General features: G+C 40.8%; 1 protein-coding gene across 1 annotated transcript in view; it reads right to left on the reverse strand.

The window, feature by feature from the left end:
- Positions 1–22,403, reverse strand: part of DSCAM (DS cell adhesion molecule) — a 756,178-nt gene that overhangs the window by 430,181 nt on the left and 303,594 nt on the right. The window contains exon 4 of the mRNA XM_033942926.1: positions 4,329–4,475. Coding sequence (XP_033798817.1) covers positions 4,329–4,475 — 147 coding nt within the window. The remainder of the gene's footprint in view (positions 1–4,328; positions 4,476–22,403) is intronic.

Genomic DNA, 22,403 nt, shown 5'->3' on the forward strand with positions numbered 1-22,403 from the left:
CCCATCTACACCCTCCAAACCATTGAAGCCCTCTCCAGTCCATCCTCTCCCAAACGGCCACATACAGACACAGACTGTGCAAATCTGCCCAGTACTGGCCTTAGTTCAATATTTAATATTATTTTCTGATTCTAGATCCTCTGTGTTCACATACAGTATTTTATAAAATATGGGTTCAATATTGAAAGAAATTTAACCAAACAGAAAATGTTCCTGGCTAGTTAAATCACTTGTGCAGGACTAACCACTGATATTCAGCATCACTTAACCAGTTAGGACTGCTGAATTTTCACCACAGACCGCTAAAGTGAAAGCTGGATATTTTATAGGCAGTCTGCGGGATGGAGTTGACAATCAAGCAGCCATATCAGACTGCATATAAGTCCTATCTTTATGCAGTGTTGCTTAGGCGGTTAAGTGCAGAATGAAAATTTTCTTTGTAGTAGAAAGGCAAAAGATTCTGGACAATAAGTTTTACTTTGAGACAATTTTTATTGAACAAACCAGAAAAACAGATAATGAACACTGTCCAGAAAATAACAGTCGTTCAAGAACTATATAGCATGTATCTCCTGATCCCAATATCCCAGCCCCACCCCCTCCCACCACCCCACCTTCCTACACCCCACCCTTCATAACAAGATAAACCAGAATATACCAATGAATATCGAACTGTCAAAAGAAGCAAGCACAAGAAATGACAGAAGAAAAATGCTGCAGGCAGGAGGATAGAGGCCTGAACAAGACCAAAGCGAAAACTGGACACCCAGGGCTCTGGACTCTGATGAGCCCCAAGAGACAATGCATAGGGCCTCCCCCCCCCCCCCCCCCCCCCACAAGACAGTTTAAAAAACAAAAAACACAAAATAAGGACAGCCCAGGCCGGGGAAAGGTGGACAATAAGTTTTAAACCCCTGGTCGCAAATTGACTACAAAGGATGTCATCTACATCTATCAACTCCGCTTCCTACCCCAGTGGGCTATACTGCCACCTTAAGTTTGTACCAAAATACTCGATCACCACAATAAGACAAGAAATCGGAAGGAGGGGAAAAATGAAGCCTCCTGTTCTGCTCTGTAACAAATAAAGTGAACAATGTTAACCCAAACAGTCTAACTCTAGGTGGAACCAACAATCCACCTCTCTGTGTGTAACCAACACTAACCACTCAAGCTCTTAAAAGACTTATCAATTTTTTTTTCAAGTACATTCTTATCTAAGTGGCTGGAAAATATCCCTATTTCCGAACCCGCAAGATCAGTCTGAGACAGTAAACAGGCAAAGTAACTGACAGGGCGGGGGCATCCAGAATCCTTTGCCCTTCTTCCCCAAAGAATATTATCAAGTTAGGAACCTAATTTTCCCTTGTAGTGCAAAGGGCAAAGGATTCTGGACGATATCTTATGTCTAGGTTGGGACAGATGAGCCTGTCCGTAAAACCTGAGGACCCAAATGCAGCGTCCTCACATCCACTCTGTAGAATTTCATAATGGTATGGAGAGTAGACCATGTTGCTGCCCTACCACCCAAGATTCTGCCCATGAAGAGGCCACACCTCTGGTAGAGTGTGTTCTCAGCGAGACTGGAAGCTGTTTGTCACAGCCAATGTATGCCCACAAAATCGCCATACTGATCCATCTATAAATAGATGCCTTGGAAGTTGATCTGCCTTCTCTAGCCTGACTAGTTAGAACAAAAAATGGTCTGAGAGACAAACATCATGGAGCAAAGTTCTTCTGACTTCTAGCACCTGCAATAGCTTATCTTGCTTCATTAAATCTCTAGACTGAAGCACTGGCAAACAGACCTAGTCGACACAGAAGGCTAAAACAACCTTCAGTAAGAAAGAAGGGACTATGTACAAGGAAATCCCCATTTCTGTGATCCTGAGGAATAGATTTCTGCATGAGAGTGCTTGCAACTCTGAGATCCTTCTCGCAGAAATGATCGCCACTAGAAACAGTCTTTACTGTGAGATCCATCAGTGATGCCTGTTGAAGAGACTCATACGGAACTTTACTAAGTCCCTTCAGAATAGGGTTACCAGATTTTAGGCTTGTAAAATCCAGACATATGGCCCTGTCCCCAGGCCCAGCCAGTTTCACCCAGCCCCGCCCTGTTTCACCAAAGTCATGCCCCCAAGCATCTTCTCAAGTTTGGAGCTGCGGTTTGGAGTGCCTCCAAGCATGCACAGATATGACATGATGATGTCACACGCATGAACACATGCGTGTGATGTCACTGATTTGCAGCCATGCAGGTGCAGATGCCCTCCCGATGTGGCTCCAACCTCAAAGCTTTTCAAAACCCAAAGTGCCAGGTTTTGAAAAGTCGTCTGTATGCCTGGACAGTCCTCTAAAAAGAGGACATATCCGGGGAAATCCGGACATCTCGTAACTTTACTTCAGAACAATGTTACAGTTCCATGACCATTTAGGTTGTCATACAAGTGGTCAAAACCTGAGGGCTTCCTTCAAAAATCTGGACATGTCTGGGTGCAAAGCCAAATAATTATTTTCTACTTGGGCTCAAAAGAATGAGAGACCTGCCACTTGTACTTTAGGTGATCACACCACCAGACCCTTTTCTATTCCAGCATGTAAGAATGACAGGACAACTGAAATTGGAGCTTTAAAGGGCACCCCAATGCTGAAAAATATTCCAGGCCTTCACGTAGGCCTCGACTGTTCTCGACTGTTGTAGGCTTCTTAGCTCTGAGTAGAGATGACTACTTCCAAGTATTTCTTATGTGCTAAGGCTGTGTGCTCATGAGTCATGCCTGTAAGCCCAAAGCGTTCCAGATTCTCCATGAGAACTAGTCCCTGAGGAAACAATAAAGCAGTCCTTTCTCCAGCCATGGTTAACTAACACCTGGCCACTTCTGGGTTCAAATCTTTGGCTGTAGAAGTGATCTACTTTCTTGCTCCGGGCTTATGCCATCATGTCCATCATCAGTAGACCCCAACATTGAACAATAAGGTTGAACGCCCTTCTGTATAATGCCTATTCTCCCAGGTCTAATATCTTCCGGCTGAGATAGTTGGCCTTTACATTCTCTACTCCCACTACATGGACTGCGGAGAGAGCTTGCAGATGAATCTCTGCCCACTGGAACAACAACTGAGCCTCCAGTCACAGTTGAGGACTTCTATTGCCCCCTTTTTGGTTGACATAAGCTACCACAGTGGCATTGTCTGAGAAAACTCTGAGTACCTTGCCTTTCAGGAATTTCTCCATCATTTGTAATGCTAGTTGGATGGCTCATAACTATAATCAATTTATGGACCATTTTCTCTGTGAGAGAGTCCAGTGGCCCTACACCAGATGTCTGTCACAACAGGCTCCCAGCCTATAGACTCGCATCAGTCATCAATATCACCCATGAAGGGATGCGAAGGGGCATGCCCTTGGACAACAAGACCCTCTGAAGCTACCAGTACAGACTGTTCTGCACTTCTGCCATCCAGGGAAGCATTAGCTGGAAGGAATCCTTTTGAGGAGACCAATGGTACAAGAGACAGTCTTGGAATGGATGCCTATAAGCCATTGCCCAGGGAACCACTTCTATGGTCACAGCCATTTACCTCTAGTACATGGAGGTATTGCCAAATCGTGGGGCTTAGCTTCACTAAGAGGTCTGTAATCTACTTTGTGAGCATATGATTGCATGGCTCTGGAACAAAGACATGGCCTTGAGCTGTGTTGAAACAGACTTTCAGGTTTCCATGCATTGGACCAGTTCCAGGTCAGCATCTCTGTGTTTATGTATTCTTTTGCTGCTTTTGTTCCAGCTGTTCCTCCAGCACCTCTCCCCTCACTATGTTACCTCTTCTGTTTCCTGCCTGCTCAGAAGAAGAAAATAGCCTTATCTTGACTATCAGTCAAGTGAAGCTGCCACCATAGGGGTGTTTTGAGAGCACTTACTGCCACTTCCAAAAATTTGTCACCTGAAGCATCCACCTCACTTTATCTAATGATAAAACTGCCCCGACTTATACCATATTAATGAAGCAGAGTTCAAATAGGTTAATTCTGAAATATAAAAGGGGTTCTGCCACTGAAATCTCAAACTGAATGCCATCACTGGCAGAGTAAATGCTTTCCCAAAAGAATGCTGTACAGATATGATCCTGTCCCCTAACTCTGCCACATCATAGGCCCAAGAGAACTCAGCTCTAGACTTTGTAATTCTTCAGTTTTTCATAATGAAGAACTCTTGTGGTGCCCTGAAATCAGAGCTGAGGAAACAGAAATGGTTCACCTGTCCTTTTAGACCTGCGGATAAGCAGACTCCCTAGATGTACTATGAAATAAAGGGGTACTGTACCTGATACAAAAAGTCTTGCACTGTTGCTCTGCCGTGTTTCTCCAGTGTATCTATGTCGTGTGATACATCGGTAATTATTCAATCCATCCTCATTCTGGACATCTATAATATACAAGGCTCCCGTGGATGTAATGAGAAATCTAGATCCTGAAAAGAAAACACAGATTTACTAGATATGTAATAAAGCCTTCACATTTTTAATACAAATTACTTTAAGGAATTCAAATTGTATTATAACAAGTATACACATGGCTAAGCAATACACCACTTCTAGAACACTTCTAGAACACAATTCTGTCTTTTTAACCTGCCACATTTTTAACCAAAATGTTTTCTTTTCATTATATTTGTTTAGTTTTAATGTTGGATTGCCTTTCTTTGGTTACAAAGTTATACAGGTACTTATTTTTTACCTGGGGCAATTGAAGGTTAAGTAACTTGCCCCGAGTCACTCAGAGCTGTAATGGGAATTGAACCAGCTTCCCTGGTTTTCAGACTGTTGCACTAACCACTAGGCTACTCTTCCATTCTATTGGTTCAAGTGGACCTTAAAATTATGAGGGTAATTCTATAAAAGGGTATTTCTTTGGAGCCTATTCTATAAAGACAAGTAGACACTTATGTTCCTTTACAGAATGCTAGTATAGCATGTCAAATATATGCCTATAGTTTACATATGTTCAAGCATCAAACTATGGCAAATATTAATACCTTGGAACTTCAATCCAAATCTTCCAAGCTAATTCCAAGGTGTTTAGTATTAATCTTCTTTCACCATCATCCACTTTTCCAATATTTACATGAGTAATGCCAAAGACCTCAGAAACACCTCTCCTCCGTCCCGTTATAGGTAAAATTTTTTGGGGAGGATCATGTGTTACATCCTCACTGGTCCAGGCTCAATTTTCTTTGTTACTAATTTCAAACACTTTTTATTTTTATTTAACTTTTTATCATTTAATGTGTTGTACCTATCTTAATTGGTGACTAAGCGGTTGGACCCGACATGTTTTGCTTCCGCTTCGTCAGGGATCCCATGTGAGTATTTATGCATAATTCAAGGGCATAACTAGAAAATATGTTCGTCCAGCTATCACACAGACATATTTCAAAACAATATCTTGAGAGTATATTAGTACTCTTGGGGAAAGAGAATTGACATCTCATAACAGCTGAGGTCCCCAAAATAGCATCTTTAAAATAACCAAATTGGCTTTAAATTTTATTTGACAAGTAATGGGAAGTCATTGCAGTACATCCAAAACAGAAAAGACAATCCAATGATTTGAGACCCAACAAAATTCTTGTCATGGTATTCTAAACACATATACTACTGAAAATTCTTACAAACACCCCAACACTATCAGATAGTTTCTGGGTAGAGCATGAGCATTCTGCCCTCTGAACATTGGTGGAGACATCATCACTCTACATCCACTCTCCATTACTATAAACAAGCTACTTTCTATAAACTCGCGATTCAAACATCAAAGAAGGATTATTATTCCAAACACATAACCAATGCACATAACTCCTCCCCCCTTAATGCAATCATTTGCTCCCTCTCATCATATGCCAAGAAGACAACTGCTTCTTTCAACAGGCCTTCAGCACAAGATTTAGCAACTTAATTCGACAACAACATTAAAATTGTACAAAACAACTTTAAAAACTCCCCACTTTCTGGGCTTCCTGACTCCCCTAACAAAGAAAAACATCTTTCATTTAGTTTTTTGTCAGAATTTCACCCATCCATGCTAGACAACAACTACAAAATAATACAGACTATGAACATGCCAAACAATTCTGTCGAAATGATACCTCCAATTATGCTCAAAACACACTTCTCTATATTTGGACCGTATCTCCTTGAGATGACAAACAAAAGCCTCTCCACAGGCATCCTGCTAAAGCCATAGAAATCAGCTGTTGTATTCCCCAAACTCAAACTAGCAAATGCTTCAGAAGATCAATGCTCTAACTATCAACCTATAGTAAACCTCCCCTTCGCAACCAAACTTACAGAAAAGGTTGTATTCAATCAACTCTCACACTTTCTTGAAAAGAACCAATGCCCTTTATCCTAATCAAACTGGCTTCCGTGCTCATTATTCTACTGAACTGTCTTTAATTGGCCTAACTACAACTATCCACTACTATAGAGACCATCGTAAACTGGTTCTTCTGATATCATTGGATCTTTACTTCTCAATTGACTTCAATCTATTGGTATCTCTGGTATGGTATACACTGGTTCTTCTCCTACTTTCAAGACCAAACTTACAAAGTGAGCTTTAAGAACACAATGTCAACTACAGTCCCTCAAACCTACGGAGTCCCTCAGGGATCTATTTTTTCGCCACTGCTCTTTAACATCTTCCTAGCCCCTCTGCTGATCCTTGCCCAATCTATTGGATTCATGATCTTCGCCTACGCAAACGACATCTAATTACTTCACCCTTTAAATCCCAATACCACTGAAAAGATTCTGGAAATAAAATAAAATCAGTTCCTGGCTTTCTCTTAATAAACTTGCACTGATCATACAAAAAACCAAAGGCATATTATTTCCAACTTCAGATAAGGATGAGATATGTACGCCAATCTGTATAGATTTCAGACCCATCCAAATTGATATGAAGATCAAACTTTTGGGGATTATCCTAGACAAAAATCTCAACTTTCAAGAGCAAATCAGTGCAATTATCCAGAAGTGTTTTTACAAACTGAGACTTATACGATCGATAACCTCACTTCTTTTTTTTTTTTTTGAGTTCAATAGTTTTTTATTGAGTATTTTTAGAAAATACAGGAAGCAGTTCAAATACATGAAGTCAAAATAAAGCTTTCTGTATAAAGAGCATATAAATCTATATTTAACTATAGAGGAACATAACAGTGAGAAAGGTTCCTACTATTAGAACTGCATGTGAAGAGAATATAAGAAGAAAGTGAGGGAGAACAACAGAAAAAAGGGAGAAAGATGAAAGAAAAATAAAGAAAAGGAAATTAAAGAAAAGGAAGACAGGAGTGTCTACGAAGCAGAACGTACATAGGTATCTAGGAATGACCAAGGTGATTTGTTAAACTTCAAGTTCGTGAGGGTTCTGGATGTAATTTTTTTCTCATATGCATATGATTCAAATCTATGGTACATGCACAGAGAGTTCCACCAAAAAGTATAGTCTAATAACGAAGATGATTTCCAGTTTTTCAGAATGTGCATGAGAGCAGTCACAAACATGGTATCAATGAGTTTAGGAGGACAATTTGATTGTGCAAAGCAGGGATGTTGAGAGCGAAGGATTACAATGTCCATAGAGATCTCTTCCGAGCAGTTAGTAATAGATTGTATGGTGCTCCAAATGCGAGTCCAAAAGGATCGGACCTGTGTACAGTGAAAAAGCATGTGGTCAAGAGTTCCTACATCTTTTAAACAGTTCCAGCAAAAAGAGTCTTGTTTTAAATTGGCTTTCCACATGCGAAATGGAGTCAATACTGCATGCCACATAATAAAGAACATTGATTGTGAGACTCTAGAAGGGCGATTTGTTGAAGACCAGAAAAGTTCCCAATCAATGTCAGAAAGCGGAATAGTGAGTATAGTTTCCCAGTGTTTCATAGATTGGGGTGTAAAAGTGAAGGAATGATCTCTTAAAATACTGTAGAAAAGAGATATCGCCTTGCCTTTAAGTAGAGACAGTATAGACCAATGACGAATAGTATGAGTGGAAGTCATGAAGTCAAAACGTATATGCATAGAAGACAGTGCTTCAGTGAGTGAGAGCCATTGTGAATAAACAGAAGGAGGCAGCGAATATGTAGAGCAAATAATATCAAAAGGAACAGACAGATTTGGAGTAGACAATTGATGGGCAAAACATAGACCCGCCCGCTGCCATCTTTTCCATGAAAGGGATTTGCCATGGTTTTGAATTTTTAAGTTATTCCAAAGGGACATGAGTGGACTATCATAAACTGAGATCTCAGCCAATTTATCTAGAAGATGAAGAGCATGTTGCGTTGAACTCAGCAAAGAGTACCTTCTCAAGTGTATGGGTATTGACACTGTTAGTAGGCAGGAGGTGTGTAAAGGCATGCATAAAAAGCTCTCCATTTCAAACCAGGCAGGAGGATCTTGGAATAGGGAGTCAGTGAGCCAGTAAGCACCATATTTAGCTAGTGAAGCAATATAATAATGATAAAAATCCGGAAAATTAAGACCACCATTAATCTTAGAGGCTTTCAGCTTGGCGAGAGCAATTCAAGGTTTTTTCTTGTTCCAAATGAATTCAGATAGCTTCCTATTTAGCCATTGAAAAAATGACTTCCGGCATAGAAGAGGAAGCATAGAGAGAATGTAATTGATTTGAGGGGCCAAAGTCATTTTGACGGCTGTTATTCTACCCCACCAGGATAGAAAAAGTGGAGACCATCGAGATGTAGTATTTAGTACTATATTTTTGACTTTGGATATATTAAGATCTTGAGCATATACCGGATCTTTATGAATTAAGATCCCCAAGTATTTCACAGCTTCATGCGACCATGAGAAGGAAAAGTGAGCTAGATCTGAGGGAAGAATATTATCGTTCAGAGGGAAGATCTCTGATTTCTCCCAATTAACAGAATAACCAGAGAGGAGAGAATATTGAGTGACAATTTGAATAAGGTGAGGAAGAGAGACTAGAGGATTCCTAAGAAAGAGTAAAACATCATCAGCATAAGCTGCTAATTTGAAGTCTCTATTAGAGGAGGGAATGCCTTTGATTAAGGGGCATTGTCGGATAGCTGAAAGGAAGGGCTCCAACACTAAATTAAATAACAATGGTGAGAGAGGGCAGCCTTGTCATGTACCTCTGTGAAGGGAAAATTTATTGGATAGAGAGTTATTAATTAGAATACGAGCTGTGGGTTGGCGATATAGCGTTTCTATCCAATCCGTGAAAAATGAGCCAAAGTTATACCACTTCAGGACACGAAAAAGAAAAGACCACTCCACCCGGTCAAATGCTTTTTCGGCATCAATAGCTAGACCAATTACGGGGGTCTGACATTGTTTTAGCATAAGCATTAATATGATGAAAGAGACGCAGGTTATCTCCTATATATCTTTGTTTAATGAACCCTGTTTGATCTTTATGTATGAGAGACGGGATTACTTTGGTAAGTCTTAATGCAAGTAGTTTTGCCATTATCTTATAATCTAAGTTAAGGAGAGAAATAGGGCGGAAGTTTTTAACCAAGGTGGCATCTCTATCAGGTTTGGGGATTACTACAATTGTGGCCTCAGTGAAATTGAATTGTTTGTTCGGAGTGGAGTGGAGGAAATCATAATATGTAAGAAGGTAAGGAGCTAGGAGGGTTCGGAATTGTTTAAAGAATTCATTAGTAAAACCGTCTGGGCCAGGGGCTTTCCCAGCTGGTAAAGAAGATATGGCAGTTTCAATTTCTGATATAGTTATAGGGGAATCTAGTTCCAATTTAACAGAGTCTGATATGATCGGATGAGTTAAGGAGGTAAGAAAGGAATCTATATCTGATTCAGAAGCAGCTAATTCGGATTGGTATAGAGAAGCATAAAAGTTTTCAAATTGAGAGGAAATTAAGGATCTGTTTTTGACTAAATGACCTGATGGATCTTGAATAGTTGTGATATGTAGTCTTTTAGATTTGGTTTTAAGGTATCTAGCTAAAGGCCGACCCATAAGGTTATCTCCCATGTAGTGACCAGAAGTGGAGATGAAGATATCACGTCGGGCTGTACATGAAACCAAAGTGTTGTATTCATATTTAAGATTTTGGATACGTTGGAAAGTAGCTGGGTCGTGTAAATGATTAGACATATGTTGTAATTCTAAGGCTTTAATAGAATTTTCTAAGTCTTTTTCCTTTCTTATAGACTGTTTCTTTTTCCAAGAAGCTATTTTAATCAATTCGCCTCTGAGGGTTGCTTTGTATGCTTCCCAGATAATTGAAGGACAGATTTCAGGATCTTTAGAGTTATTTTCAAAAAACTCCACAGTAAAAGAATTGATTCTTTCAACAATTTCCTCATCTAAGAGTAAGGTGTTATTCAGTCGCCAAGAAGGGGATTCTTTACGTGGGGCTGATATGGATATATATAAAGAAATGGCAGCGTGATCTGTAAGAGAAATTGGATGTATAATAGAATTGGTAAGATCTTGAATAAGAGAAGAGGACAAGAGAAAAAAATCAATTCTTGAGTACGTGTTATGTGGTGGTGAAAAATGTGTGTATTCTCTGCCTTTTGGGTAAAGCAAGCGCCAAGGATCCACAAGGGAGAAGGCATCATTTAAAGCATGAAGAGCTGTGAAAGACCTGGATTTGGAGGGTTTGCAAGAAGATGATCTATCAATATATAAGTCTTGAATTTGATTAAAATCACCTCCTAATATCATAGGGCAAGAATCAAATTCAATCAACGCCAGCTGTAGCTCTTTGAAGAAATCTGGGTGGTCTTGGGCCGGGGCATATATATTAAGAAAAACAAAATTTACTGAGTGCACCGCAGCATACACTAGACACCATCTTCCATCCGTGTCTGTTTTAAAAGATTGAATTACCGGAGATAGTTTATCATTGAGAAATATTGAAACCCCATTTTTCTTTCGGTGAGTTGCAGGGGAGTATAAATGAGTGGAGAATCCCTTTAATTGGAATTTTGAGGCATCAGCGGGCGGGAGGTGGGTTTCTTGCAAATAAGTTACATCAGGGTGTTTATTTGACACATAGTTAGCTATCTTTTTTCTTTTAATGGGATGGTTCAAACCATTCACATTAAAGGAAAGAACATGTAAATCAGCCATAGTCTATGATATACAGTAATAAAGCAAAATATATATCCCTACTGTCTAGAAAAAATAACTGATGTAGCCGTGAGGCCAGGTAGACACTCTTGTCTAAAAAGAGAAATAAAGAAAATCTGAGAATAAGAGAAGAGGAAACATTAATGTCAGCATAATGTATGGTCAGAAAGGAAATGGACCATATTATCATGCAAATTTTAAAACAATTTAAGGGTGCTCTTGTGAGCACGGAGAAATTACATATATGTAACAACTAGCAAAATCCACACCCACTTAATAACAGAAAACATGAGATTAGTGTGCTTGACCTAGTAGAGCATACAACATAATATATGTATTTCATTGCATAGTCTCATAAGAGAAATAGACAAAGCAAACAGTGCATATCAGTATATTTGTAAGAAACCTAGGAATGTTGCCAGGATCTCAAGCTCAGTGAAGGGAATAGTGTGGTTATTGTATGTTGCTTTCATCTTCGTCGGGTACATCTTAATGAATACTGAAACATTAAAGAAATTTCTGCAGACTGGATTTAAAATTAGCTGATGCGAGAATTAACAGCATGTGGTGGAGTCTGAGCCATGGATTCTCCAGTCTCTATCACAGATAAAGAGTCTATAAATTGTTGTGCGGACGTTTTATCTGTGAAAGTATTCGGTTTCCCATCTCGCCAAATACGCAGAGATGCCGGATATATGAGTGCAAACCGTATTCCCCTGCGATGAAGTGTGGAGCAGAGCGGTGCCATCACCTTACGGAGGGAGGATACATGTAAGGAGTAGTCATTGAATAATAATAATTTTTGACCTTCATATTCCAGCCGTCTAGATTTCCGAAAAGCCTGCATGATGAGATCCTTTTCTTTCCAATTAATGTATCTAGCTATCGCTGCTCGCGAGCGGTTGCTATCTTCCATACGCTGGCCCATGCGATGTGCTCGCTCACATATAAAACCATCCATTGGTGTCGTCAGGCCAAGTTGTTTTGGGAGCCAAACCTGAAAAAATTGGTAGAGGTCTTGGTCAGCCCGAAGCTCAGGCAGCCCCACAACTCTTAAATTATTACGACGCTGACGGTTCTCCTGTTTATACAGCCGCCCAGTCAATGTTGCCACTTGAGCTTGTAAAGTAGTCACATTCTCTCGGTCTTGTAATACTGCGTCCTCACCATCTGACACCCTCTGTTCCAATGTTGTTATATGGCCAGCCTGTGTCTCAAAACGCTCATTAATACAGTCCATAGCCAGCTGTAATTTGTGAAGCCTATCTTCTAAGGCTGCAGTGACTGTTCGTGAAATTTCTTGGGCCCATTCACCCCAGTGTGTCAGGACAGGAGCAGGAGTCGGCGACACCACCATTTTGAGAGCAGCGCAGGTAGTCTTGTGTTTCGGCGTTTTCGCCGATTTAACCGGCATGCCAGGCACTATCCGGAGGCTTCACACACACACACCAATCAGCGGAAGCACCAGAGGGAGCAGAAATGGTTTGAGAAGAGTTTGTATGTTTTAGCTAGGTAGGCGTGTGGAAACTGTGGGTTAGAAAGCTCAGAAACGTTCATTTTTGGTTTTTTAAATCAGCTGCATCACATGACCGGGCTACTTGTTGCTAAGCAGCATGAGTGAATGCGGGCCGCTCCTTCCCTCCAGATCCTATCAGTCTCAGAGATCATAAGACTAATCCGGCAGCGAAATACATCCGCCGAAACAGAAATTATAAGATATAAAAGCGCGATTTCGCTTGGCTTTAGGTGCGGGTGTAAGGGGCTGTCTCCACTCTTATGCGGTCTCCGTGACGATTAGGCCACGGGTCGCTCCTTTCCTTTCAGTCTCTGTCAGTTTCAGAGGTTGTAAGATGACTCTGGCAGCGAAATACATCCGACGAAGCAGAAACTACAAATATAAAAGCACGATTCTGCTTGGATTTAGGTGCGGGTGCGAGGAGCAGTCACTACATGCGTGTGGTCTCCACGGCGATCAGGCCACGCCCCCCCTGCTGGAAACTAGTGAAGCTGGCAGTTGGTACCGAACACCATCAGCGCTGCTCCTCATGTAGTTCTCTCCCCTGCTGGAACGGGGAAGGGGTGTAGATGATGTTAGGTACCCTGCTGGAAAGGGCTCCCGATCTGGCCACTAGTGAAACCTTTAAGTCTAATAATTGATGTTCAAAGGAAGGAGCTCAACTGCTAGGCAGCCATCCTCCAAGTTCCGGAATGTAGTATAACCTCACTTCTTGATCCGCCCTCCATCAACATTCTCATTCATTCTCTAGTTATTTCCCATATCAACTATTGTAATTCCTTATACCAGGGCATAACACAGAAAGAAATACATCGACTTCAAATCTTTCAAAATACAGCAATTAAACTCATTTATAGAGCAAAAAAATTTGATCAAGTCACCCTTCTCCTCTGCGAAGCCCATTGGTTGCCTGTCACACATTGTATAACATACAAACTACTTCTGCTTACTTTCAAAACTAAACACACTAATATCCCAGCTTTCATCGACAGACATCTAATTCCCTATATTTCCTCCCGGGCACTCTGATCCAATAATCAAAATTTACTAGCAATTCCATCCATATGGAAGATATTGTATGACACAACCCGTAAAGCCATTTTCTCAGTCACTGCCCCCTCTTTATGAAATGCTCAATATTAGACATCCGATCAGAGCCTTCCCTAGACAAATTTAAATCCAAAATTAAAACCTTCCTCTTTAAGGATGCTTACAACACTTGAGAAGAGACCTATCCTGTAGAGAAAGCAAAAACACCCTAGCAAAGAATGACAAATGCTTCTTTGAAGCGATCCCCATCCTACTGGACTCTCCTTCCCCTTTTTCCTTCCCTTCTTTTTTTTTTTTTCAATCTCGATGTATTTTTCACTCCCCAGTCCTCCCTTTTCCTATTGTCTCAGTTAGTACTTCTTGATTTGTCAACCCCAATAACTTTAAATTTCAATTTCTTTTATATTTCTTTTAAACATATTTACTTTATAAATATACTGTAAACCGTCTAGGTATTCCTTGATAGGCGGTATATCAAGTGACAAATAAACTTGGAAAGTTAGATATAGCTAGTGAAGTTCAGCTGCTATCTATAACTGAACATAAAAATTGTCATATTGGGTTCAGCATTCTGCTTCCAACAATGGCCAAGCCAGATCACAAGTACTTGGCAGAATCCAAAGTATCTGTCAGATTCCATGCTTCCGATCCCAGGGATAAGCCATAGCTTCCTGCAGATCTACCTTAACATTTTATGGACTTAACTTCCAGGAACTTGTCCAAACCTTGGCCATTCAGTGAGCATCGCGGGACCGGGCAGGCAGCGAAAAGCTCACACCTGCATTGTGCTTCACACAGCTGCTGCAGCAAGACATGGAGGCAGCTGTCCAGTGAGGGAGGGGCAGGTCATACAGCGCTGGACCACCGGAATTTAGAAGAAAGGTACTGGGGTGGGTGGGTTATATTCACTCCATAAGAAGCACCTTCATTTCCGCCCACTTTTATGGGGAAAAAAGTGCGTCTTATGGAACAAAAAATACGGTACTTCTCTGAGTAGTTATCTATGGCCCTTTTTTGTAGATTATGTAATTTTTGTAAACCACATTGATCTTATGGTTATGCGGTATAAAAATATAATGTTATGTTATGTTGTTTGTACACTTTCGTTCGGGGAGGGGGGGGGGGTCTCTTGTCCAGCATGTTTCACCAGACGCTATCCCAGGAGCATCCCTTGTGGCAAGTGGAGAGCCATCAGTGTATGAATTTGCCCCTACACGCTATTCCACTTAGTCAATAATGTGTTTAATGTGAGTAAAAAGACACAATCCTTATGGTTGCCTCTCCCATACTCAAATGACTTAGCAAATTTCTTCAGCTCCAAGGTTTTATGTTTAAAATCTTCTTGTCCACCTTGTTCAGAAAACACTGATTATCATTTTAGTATGATGGAAGAAGAAGTTTGCGCAGATCTACATTGGTCTACATTTGAAAATCCAGAATGGGATGACTTTTCCAAACTATTTTGTAGATATGCTAAATCATACTGTCTCTTGGATCCCTGCTCTCCTAATCTTATAGCAGCTGCCCCTTTAAGTTTCAAATTGAAATTATTTGAATGGCTATCTGACTTTCTAGAAGTGGAAATATTTCCACAAGAGGAAGGTAATATATTTATCACTCCAATAACTAAAAATATTAAAGAATATATTTCATTACCATCTAACTATAGACTTATTGCATTTTTTGTAAAAATCATGGAGGGTCAAGTTCAAATCAAGCTAACAAAATATCTTGAATAACGTGCTCTGGTAGGGTGCTGGTCTTTGACCAGAGGGCCACCGCGTGAGCGGACTGCTGGGCATGATGGACCACTGGTCTGACCCAGCAGTGGAAATTCTTATGTTCTTATGTACTCCTTACTACATGATTCTCAATTAGGTTTTAGAACCCATTTCAGCACTGAAACAGTGTTAGCTACACTGTTGGACCATCTAAATAGCTTACTGAGTAAAGGTAGTAGTGCATTGGTACTATAGTTTGATTTAAGTAGTGCCTTTGATTTTGTAGAACATACCAAATTATTAGCTTGTTTGGATGCTTTAGATCTACAAGGCAATGTTCTCCTGTGGTTTAAAGAGTTTTTGGAATCCAGACTCTACCAGGTTAGGTTTAATAATCAGCTTTCTTTTAATTGGAAAAATCCGAGTGGTGTACCTCAGGGCTTGAGTAATCTGGGCATAGAACTATTCAGCTACGCCAACGACATTATGAATGTTATACCTTGTAACACTGCTCTGTCCCATATCACTCATAAAATTGAGTCTGTACTGAAACTGATGAACTCTTGGATGCAGGAATTTAAACTCAAACTCAACCCTGATAAGACGAAGTTTTTTGTTGTGTCACTGCACAAGATCTCTCATGAACCTTCGATCAGTATAAACTCAACATTGTATATAATTCAGCCAACAATTAAAATATTGGGAGTCGTTCTGGATCAGCATCTGACCATGAAAAAACAGATAGACGCTGTGGTACATAAAGGTTATTACACGTTATGGAAGTTACATACCATTAAATCGTATTTTGCTAAGTCTTCTAGAGTATTGCAACATTGTCTATCTGACAATTTCTAAGAAAGACATGGCCAGACTTATATTGATTCAGAACACAGCGGTCAGATTGATCTATGGTCTTAAGAAGTATGTCCATGTAACTCCGTTTTATTGTAAGTTGTACTGGCTTCCAATGGAGGCTTGTGTCCTGTTTAAGTTGGGCTGGTTTTGCTATAAGGTTATGTATGGTACCGCTCTGTTTTACATGGCCAATAGATTTTCTTTAGCATCATACAAATATAGTAGAAGAACTCATGCCCTGTTTATTTTTCCACCAGTACAGGGATGCAAAAGAAAGAAATTTCTTGACCACACTTTAGCATGTCAAGCAGCTTCCCACAATAGAGAATTTCGATCACTATTGCTCGGAGCTTGTTCTTATAAACATTTTAGAACTCAGTTGAAAACATCTTTTTTCAAAACACTTGGTCAAATAATCTTTTCTGCCATCATTAAATTGTCTGTTGTTTATAATCTTTTGTAAACCACATTGAACTTATGATTATGCGGTTAAGAAGTACAATGCTATGTTATGTTATGGGCTTGCTATAGAGATATCTTAGGTTTGCCTTTGTGGCTGTAGCAGTTTCAAAAAGCCGAGCAGCAAACATTTATGAGCCAAAGAACCTGAGACCCTTGAGGCTGACAGCTTCCAGACTGCTAGAGCAAACCTGATTTCAAAAAATTCTTAAAGGAACAGGTCAGGTCTCCCTCCATCTTCACAGTATGGCTACAAAGTGTAAGACTCTTAGTGCTACTGAAAGTGCTCCCATGATTTAATAGGATTACAGTACAGTATATGCATGTATGTACATGGTCAGTTCTATAATATAGTACTTGAATTGCACTGCTAAAGTATACAGTACAATGCAAGAACTGAATAAACATTTCTTTTAAAACAATCTATGCTCACGAATACTAAGGAGATGTTTTATTCACAAATTCATGGTACTCACAAGGGCTATAACCCCAAACCCCACAAATATGAAAGCGAAAAGTTATTTGCAATTTTTTTTGTATTTGTGGACCATCTTTACCCCTAACTCTCACTAATATAGAGGGAGAAGTGTACTAACCTCTCTTCTCAAGTCACTTATTAGCTCCCTATTTCTTCCAAAGTTCTTCATCACCTCTCCTCTTCTTCCACCTAGAGAATATCCCTGCCCCCAGTGGCATACCTAGCATATGTGACACCCAAGGTCCATCATTTTTGGCACCCCACCCTCCCATCTGTACGAAAAACATGATTTTTAGTAACAATCCACACGTCACACATGAGTACCTAGGATGAGGCAGCACCTTACATATGCAGTGAGCAGTACAACATCAATACACCCATTGTAAAACTAAACAAGCCAGACTAGTACAGATCAATCCTACACCGTCAATCCTAACAGAAAACCATGTCTTTCTAACACACAGAACACAGAAAACACCTTTGCCTAGTATGGAATATGTCATCACAAACTAACCCCTCCCCCTTTTACAAAACTGTAGTGTGGATTTTAGCCACGGTGGTAACAGCTCTGACGCTCATAGAATTCTGAGCATCAGAGTTGCTACCACCACGGCTGGCGCTAAAAAACGCTCCACAGTTTTGTAAAAGGGGGGATAAAATAGAAATACATAGACAAAGGTTAAATTGAACCAGCAAGAAACTGGACTCTGCATACAATGCAACACCATAGAAACAGTGACACATGTCTCCTAAAGCAATAAATAAATAGAAAAATTTTTTCTACCTTTGTCTTCTCTGGTTTCTGCTTTCCTCATATTCTTGTTACTCTCTTCCTTCCATCCACTGTCTGCCATCTCTCTGCCCCTATATGGCATCTTCTCTCCTTCGATGCCCCTTCCAGAAACTGTATGCCTCCCCCTTCCATCTCTCCTTTCACCCCCATTGGTCTGGCATCTCTCTCCTCTCCTTCTCTCTCCCACACCTCTCTTCTGCAATCCCTTTCTTTCCTCATTTTCCTTTTCAATTTATTTTCTGCATCCATCTAGATTACTTTCTTAATACCCTCTCATCAATTTCCTTTTTTACTGTCTACCTACAGCTTGCCACCTCTTTCCCTCACCCCCTCCAGTATTTCCCTCCTTTTATTTATCCCCTCCTTCCATCATCTGCCCTCTTCTCTCTCCCCACTTCCATCATCTGCCCCTTTTCTCTCTTTCCCCCCACTTCCATTATCTGCCCTCTTCTCTCTCCTTCTCTCCACTTCCATCATAGAAACATAGAAGATGACGGCAGATAAGGGCCTTAGCCCATCAGGTCTGCCCACTCTACTGACCCACCCCCAAGTCTGCTATCCTAGGGATCCCACTCCTGGTGACAGGTTCCCTTGGCTTAACCCTCTAAGGGATCCCACATGGGCATCCCATTTGCTCTTAAATTATTGCACGCTGTTTGCCTCGATCACCTGCCCCTTCTCTCTCTTTCCCCCCACTTCCATCAGCATCTGCCCCCTTTCGCTCCCTACAACCCAATTCCATGCAGTATCATGCCCCCTTATATCTCTTTCCCTGCAATTCCATCAGCATCTGCCCCTTTCTCTCCCTCCACCACGCATCCATACCACCCTGACCCCCTTTCTCATCCTTTACCATGATTCCATACCATCCTTACCTCCTTTGTCACCCTTCACCATGATTCCATAACACCCTGACCCCCTTTGTCACCCTTCAGCGTGATTCCATACCACCCTGACACCCTTTGTCACCCTTCAGCGTGATTCCATACCACCCTGACCCCCCTTTGTCACCCTTCAGCGTGATTCCATACCACCCTGACCCCCCTTTGTCACCCTTCAGCGTGATTCCATACCACTCTGACCCCTTTTTGTCACCCTTTAGTATGATTCCCTACCACCCTGATCCCCCTTTGTCACCCTTCAGCGTGATTCCATACCACTCTGACCTCCTTTCTTTCTCAAAGGTCCCGCGATGACTGCTTCTGCTCGGATGGAAGAGGTAAGTGATGTCGGAGGGGGCTGGACCAGCAGACGCAGTTAGTTGCAGCAAGATCCCGCGATGACTGCAGCTGCTGGTCTCGCCCCCCCTCCCCCGACATCACTTACCTCTTTCCAGTCATCGCGGGACCTTCTTCACTTCAGCGCTGCTGCCAACTCTGCTCTAAGTACGGCAGCCGCGCTGAAGTGCCGTTTGAAGCAGCGCGGGAGATTCCGGATCCAGCCGGCTGTGCACCCCCCCTTGGTACGCCACTGCCTGTCCCATCCCATAAGTGTTTGAGGCTTGTACAGATGAGGACAGAGCTTGTAGGGACAGGGACAGAGCTTGCAGGGACAGAACAAGGATGGAGATAGATCCCACGGAGATGGGAATAAATTTATCCCCATGTAATTCTCTATTACACTCTTCAAGAATTCTGCTCATCAAGTAAGTTGCTCTTATCTGCGCCCTTCTCTTCCACTGTCATTTCCAGACTCCAATCCTATCACCTTGCTGAACCATATTCCTGAAACAGAGTGCCTGAATTGGTAAATCATGCTCAATCTCTGGCCCTGTTCAAATCCAGGTTAATAGCTCTCCTTTTAGAAGACGCTTATAACTCTTATCCCTTTATTCTCTTGTTATACATGTTGCTTTTAAGGAGTGGCCTAGTGGTTAGAGCTACAGCCTCAGCATCCTGAGGTTGTGTTCAAATCCCATGCTACTCCTTGTGACCCTCCTCCATTGCCCCAGGTACGTTAGATAAATTGTGAGTCCACCAGGACAAATAGGGAAAATGCTTGAATACCTGATTGTAACCACTTGATAGGCGGTATAAAAAATAATAAAACACCCTAATCTCTTATTCCAGTTTTCAAGCAGGAATTATTTCTTACATGTGCTGCATATGTCTACTAGTACTACTGCCAGAATTCTGTGCTACTGCACCGTGCAAATTTGCGCAGTACCCCCATCTGCGCACAATTCTGCATGAGCTGTCGTCTCACACACTCCTGCTCCCATATCATGGAAATCCTGCAGACTGGCCAGTCCACTCAGAAGTAGCAGTCCAAATATATTTTTATAGCAACAAGAGAAACAGACATTTCCTAATATATTTTACATCCATTTACAGGAAAAAAAAAAAAAAAAAGTCAACTGTATTTTTAAATGCAGCTGTAGTGGAGTACAAGCACCCAAGGCTTAAGAACTAATCCATCTGTATGTATATTTCTTTAAAGCTCAGGTGATGACAGCCGTGAAATCTTACTCTTTCAAATCAAAATAACTTGAAATGTATTTTTCTAATGAAGAGGTCTAGGAAAATAATCTGATCTGTATCTCCATGAAGGACAAATTTTAAGACTGGAGTCACATGTGTTTAACCATGAACAAAAATCATTATCTTTTCAGTTCTTTTTCCAGAGACTCAGGATGTCATTAACATATCATTTCCACAGATATATTTAGTCCTAAAATAGGCTGCTCATTAGCCACTGACATTCAAATTTTCATACAAAACAAAGCATTGTGCTCTTGTCAGAAGTAACCCTAAATTTATTTAGCACAATTTAGTAATCACATCTGCTAAAAATTCCAAGTTTTATATAATTTAAAATTACAGTAGCAAAACAAAAAGAATAAAAGAATAAGCTTTTAACATTTCCAGAAAAACAAAAAACAACCCACAGCTCAATTTAACAAAAAATTATCTTGACAAGTTTCACTCAAATTGCTGTAGACAACAGCAGAACAGGAACATATGTGATCCTCTTTGCTTCACAGAGGACGGACCTACTGAGATTCTTCAATCTTTCCATCTGGAGATACAGGCCTGCCGAGACAGCAAAGAGAGCCTTGAAAATATTATCATCTTATTGAAGCATCAGACTAAGCAATTGCACCACTTTTTAGTTCAAAAAGTGTCATTGCATGTATTCTTGCAGATCCCAGAGTCTTGGGCTCTGCCTCTTACTCACTTAAGGTCCAGAAGTTCTCCTGTGTCCTCTCAACCTGAGATACACATATCTAGTAGAATAACCCCAATTTGTGTGTGTAGTCCCATAAACATGGCAGCATCTCTCCCCTCCCCTTTAGTGTTTTTGCTTGCAAAACACAGCAATGTCTGTTTCAGTCGGATAAGAGAGTTGTACCTCATATATGCAAACATTGAAAACCCAACTTCTAGTCAAGGAGGCAGCCTAGGAACTCTCATGCCCCAAACTACCCTAAGACTTCCCCATCTTATCCAGGAAAGTTATACTGTAGGCCATAGGAACCAAAAACCAACAGAAATCAAATTGCAGGGCTTGCCTTAATCTATAAGTGGTCAAGTATTAAGGCAAACTCTATCAAAGGGCCTATTCATATGCATAATTCACCTTGTAAAAAAGGAACTTTCTTTTGAGAAGCAGGGAGTGTTAAGAAGTAAAATGTATTGCTCATAAACTTATGAGCCTTAAAAGAATTTCATCCACATAAGGCAGGATCTGCAAGTCAAGAACATATTTTTTAAATTATTGATTTCAGCCCTGCCATTGCATGCTACTGAAATGATGCAATGAGAAGGGGGAGAGTGAAGGTAGGTTCTGCTCCTGTAGAGGCCTTTGCCAGTCAACAAGTGGTGCAAAGGATGTACCAGACAAGAGACATCTTTTCAGCCTGGAGTCTCCCAGGTGCACATCCTGTGGTGGAGGATTAAGGTGTTGGAATAAAAGGAAAAGAAACAAAAACAAAAATTGAAAGCCTGTACTGATAGTTTTACAGTTTAAAGACTTACAGTAGCTGCCAATGCCATATAGTTTTCCTGGACCCCTACCACATAATCCACCTCTAGAAATTTCAGCCATAGGAAGCCTTTGTGCAAGGCATCTTTTTTTATCACTAGATGTAACAAAGCCATGCCACAACTGAATTTCAGTTCTGATTAACTTCAGACCGCAGAAGCTTTGTGGGAGCTTTATTTGCTAGTGCCCTTCACCAACAAAGATCAACTGAAAATTGGACAGGAAGAATAATTATGAAAATGTATAAATCAACTTCTATGGTCAAGTTTTTAGGATCAATTACACTTTTCTAGCTATAGTGCTCTCAGGGCCTGATTGCTGTGGACTGTAACAGAAGGAACATGAGATTACTCCACAGAATGTACATTAGAAAAGAACGTTATACTGGT

The sequence above is a fragment of the Geotrypetes seraphini genome, chromosome 4 (genome assembly GCF_902459505.1).
Source record: "Geotrypetes seraphini chromosome 4, aGeoSer1.1, whole genome shotgun sequence".
Taxonomy (NCBI): domain Eukaryota; kingdom Metazoa; phylum Chordata; class Amphibia; order Gymnophiona; family Dermophiidae; genus Geotrypetes; species Geotrypetes seraphini.